Below are 3,682 nucleotides of genomic sequence, written 5' to 3'. Positions count from 1 at the left end.
CCAAGGCTTGCCCTTCTTAAGAGGCACAGCACTGACTGCAGACTGAGAGTGATGTCACGGCCTCAGGTTCAAAACTGAGAACTGGGCCAGGCATGCTAGCTCACGCCTGTAATCCCAGCATTTTGGGAAGCCGAGGCGGGCGGGTCACAAGGTCAGGAGATCGAGACTATCCTGGCTAACATGGTGAAACACCGTCTCTACTAAAATACAAAAACCTAGCCAGGCGTGGTGGCAGGCACCTGTAGTCCCAGCTAGTCGGGAAGCTGAGGCACGAGAATGGCGTGAACCCAGGAGGCGGAGCTTGCAGTGAGCCGAGATAGCGCCACTGCACTCCAGCCTGGGCGACAGAACAAGATTGTCTCAAAAAAACAAAAAAAAAACAAAAAAAACCCCAAAAAACTGAGAACTGGGTCAGGAATGGCAGTTCTTGCCTGTAATCCCAACACTGAGGGGCTGAGGAGGGAGGATAGCTTGAGCCCAGGTTCAAGACCAGCCTGGACAACACAGTGAGACCCCATTTCTATAAAATAAAAAAATTTGAGAACCAATGTTCTACACCATTGGGTGTACCTAATTTTCTACCCATCTCCACACACCTAGGCACTTCAGGGCCAAGGCCTGAGGGACACCTCAAAGTGCCTGACGGATCCCAGCAATGACAAAACTAATCCTCAGTCCCACCAATTACAGGACTGAGGTTTTTTGTGATTTTTTTTGAGACGGAGTCTCGTTCTGTCGCCCAGGCTGGAGTGCAGTGGCGCGATCTGGGCTCACTGCAATCTCTGCTGCCTCCTGGGTTCACGCCATTCTCCTGCCTCAGCCTCCCGAGAAGCTGGGACTACAGGCGTCCACCACCACACCCGGCTAATTTTTTTGTACTTTTAGTAGAGACGGGGTTTCATCGTGTTCGCCAGGATGGAGGACTGAGGTTTTTACTCTAATTTTACAGATGACAAATCCAGAGTCAGGGGCATAGGACAGGGACCAATGCAGGTGGGAAGAATCTAGGACAGAGGACCCCACAGGTGGCACAGAATGGAGTGCTGAGTAGAGTCCCTAAGGGAGATGCCCACTCTTTAGCTACCTCCCTGGACAGACCAGCCATGAGGACACCAGTTGCTGCTCCAGTCAACGAAAGGGACACTTTATTGAGGCTCCAGGGCCACGGGGCCTGGGCAGGAGGTTGCCCTTCAAGGAAAGAAGAGCCTTATTTGACCTTCTTCTTGGGGCGCAGGTTGTTGGTGTGGCCACACTTCTTCTTGCGGCAGTTGACAGCACGAGGGTGAAGGCGAGCATAGCACCTGCAGAGAGACAGGAGGGGCGGATGAGGGCATACCCCGACTCTGGCAGCCCCCACAGCCTCCCAAGCATCGGAGCACACATACTTGCGGCAGATCATCTTGTCGCAGTTGTATTTCTGGGCAAGCTGGCGGAGGGAAGGCTCAATAATGCCACCTCGCAGGCGCAACACCAGGTGCAGGGTGGACTCTGCAGGAGACAGCCAGAAGGACGGCGACTGAGCCCAGCCCTAGCTCCTCAGTCAGAGGGGCAGGGCCCTCCAGGGCCTATAGTCTGGTGCTTTCTCAAATGTGATGGGGACACCAAGTCGGGATCCCCCGAGTGTTCTTTTCTCAAGTGTGATGGGGACACCAAGTCGGGATCCCCCGAGTGTTCTATGTGTGGAAGATACACTGTCCCAGCCAGGCCTGCCCCAGGAAATCTCCATCTCAGCACTGACCACGAGCCCTGGGGGAGTCTGATGAGACACACATGCCAACTGAGGTATCCATCTGGGTTTCTAATATGGAAGCCGACTTCTAAGTGGTTCAGGCAAGGTCAGACACGAAGTCTAGGCTGGGTGCAGTGGCTCGCGCGTGTAATCCCAGCACTTTAAGAGACCAGCCTGGCCAACATAGTGAAACCCTGTCTCTACTAAAAATACAAAAAAAATTAGCCGGGCGTGGTGGGGGGCACCTGCAATCCCAGCTGCTTGGGAGGCTGAGGCAGAGGAATTGTTTGAACCCGGCAGGCGAAGGTTGCAGTGAGCAGAGATCACGCCACTGCACTCCAGCCTGGGTGACAGAGTGAGACTGTCTCACAAAAAAAGGACACTGAATTCTTGTCACTCCAACAAGTGACACTAATTTCCTTATTGCAATGATAAAAAAATTCACATTATGACTCTTTTTTTTTTTTTGGCCTCCTAAGTTCAAGCAATTTTCCTGCCTCAGCCTTCTGAGTAGCTGGGACTACAGGCATGCACCACCATGCCTAGCTAATTTTCGTATTTTTAGTAGAGATGGAATTTCACCATGTTGGCCAGAATGATCTATATCTCTTGACCTTGTGATCTGCCTGCCTTGGCCTCCCAAAGTGCTGGGATTACAGGCCTGAGCCACTGCACCCAGCTAATTTTTGTATTTCTAATAGAAACGGGATTTCACCACGTTGGCCAGGCTGGTCTGGAACTCCTGACCTCAGGTGATCCACCCGCCTCACCCTCCCAAAGTGCCGAGATTACAGGCGTGAGCCACTGTGCCCAGTCCCATTATTTTAAACAAAACACAAGTCATTTGAACTGCTCCCCAACCCCTGACTGAAGCCGTCAATGCTCTTTTCCTAGGACCTGGGGATCTTGGGTCCCTGCCCAGCAACCCCAACCCTAGTACCTTTCTGGATGTTGTAGTCTGAGAGAGTGCGGCCATCTTCCAGCTGTTTGCCGGCAAATATCAGACGCTGCTGGTCAGGTGGGATACCTTAGGGGGAGGAAGGCTCAGTTAGAGGCTCTGTGGAGCATACTACTGGCAGTGTCCCCGGCAGAGGAGTCCCAGCACTACCCCCAGTCTCTCAAAATGGCAAACTGAGGTAGAGATAACAGACGTTCTTCAGATCACATGGAGAAACAAGGGCAAAACAGGTCTGTCTAAAGCCAGCACCAACCCACACAGGACTGAAACTCCCCTGGGCAGAGAGGGATTCCCAGTCCATAGCCAGAGCCCCCACACCCAGTCTCGACTCACCCTCCTTGTCTTGAATTTTGGCTTTGACATTCTCAATGGTGTCACTGGGCTCAACCTCGAGGGTGATGGTTTTGCCCGTGAGGGTCTTCACAAAGATCTGCATGTTTGCGTCTGCTGGAGGAAGGGAGGCAGGAGAGACTGGTGAGCAATGCATGCCTGAGTGGCGCAAGCTCAGGTGCCTACACCCCAGATGCTATCCCTTTGCCTGCACCGAGCCCAACTGGTCCTGCCCCAGTACCTGTCTTCCTTCCACTCCTCCACGCCTGGCCCTACTAAGCTTCTCACACACCCTGGCCTGGAGTCTACACATGTCCTGGAACGAAGGACCACATGTCCTCCACCCTCCTGACCGACCGCATGGGCGCTCTTCAGGAACACAGACTGTGGTTATTCTCCTTAGGCTTAGCAACAGAAGGACTTGTCAGTATCTCCTGATGGAATAAATACCCTTTGGCATCATCTTGCCAGATCCATCTTCCTGAGAACCGTCCCACCCTCTCCCACCACAGCCACGTCCTGATCTCCTCCACAGGTTGCTCCTGCTGCCAGCCTGGATGGGAAGCCATCCCCTACAACACACGTCTTCCTGTCGCAGCCTCTCTCCTCTCTCTAATTCCAAGCTGGGGCACCCAACACTCTTAGCTTCCTTCTCAATTACGCCA

At 53.2% G+C, this 3,682-nt stretch overlaps 1 protein-coding gene across 3 annotated transcripts; it reads right to left on the bottom strand.

Annotated features, from left to right (window-relative positions):
* Window positions 1-921: 921 nt before the first annotated feature.
* Window positions 922-3,567, bottom strand: UBA52 (ubiquitin A-52 residue ribosomal protein fusion product 1). Of its 3 annotated transcripts, XM_011990492.1 has the most exons (5): window positions 3,468-3,567; window positions 3,021-3,131; window positions 2,670-2,756; window positions 1,386-1,488; window positions 922-1,301 (listed from the first exon to the last, which is right to left on the bottom strand). In XM_011990492.1, the coding sequence occupies exons 1-5, from the start codon at window positions 3,478-3,480 to the stop codon at window positions 1,208-1,210; spliced, it is 408 nt and encodes a 135-aa protein (XP_011845882.1). In that variant the 5' UTR covers window positions 3,481-3,567; the 3' UTR covers window positions 922-1,207. The 3 variants fall into 3 exon arrangements, with proteins under 3 accessions (XP_011845882.1, XP_011845876.1, XP_011845868.1); XM_011990486.1 differs by lacking the exon at window positions 3,468-3,567 and having other exon boundaries at window positions 1,117-1,301; window positions 1,382-1,488; window positions 3,021-3,366; XM_011990478.1 differs by lacking the exon at window positions 3,468-3,567 and having other exon boundaries at window positions 1,117-1,488; window positions 3,021-3,366.
* Window positions 3,568-3,682: the final 115 nt, after the last annotated feature.

The sequence above is a fragment of the Mandrillus leucophaeus genome, unplaced genomic scaffold (assembly GCF_000951045.1).
Source record: "Mandrillus leucophaeus isolate KB7577 unplaced genomic scaffold, Mleu.le_1.0 Scaffold11, whole genome shotgun sequence".
Taxonomy (NCBI): Eukaryota; Metazoa; Chordata; class Mammalia; order Primates; family Cercopithecidae; genus Mandrillus; species Mandrillus leucophaeus.
Note: the sequence above shows the minus strand (reverse complement) of the source record. Positions and strands in the feature narration are given on the sequence as shown.

What these genes read in the sequence shown, in the direction of transcription:
- UBA52 (XM_011990478.1), bottom strand. Translation starts at nt 3,174, where the DNA reads ATGCATTGCTCACCAGTCTCTCCTGCCTCCCTTCCTCCAGCAGACGCA. An exon ending in CAAAATTCAAGACAAGGAGG is followed by an intron (nt 2,757 to 3,020) that starts GTGAGTCGAGAC and finishes CCTCCCCCTAAG; the next exon opens with GTATCCCACCTGACCAGCAG. An exon ending in AGACTACAACATCCAGAAAG is followed by an intron (nt 1,489 to 2,669) that starts GTACTAGGGTTG and finishes TGTCTCCTGCAG; the next exon opens with AGTCCACCCTGCACCTGGTG.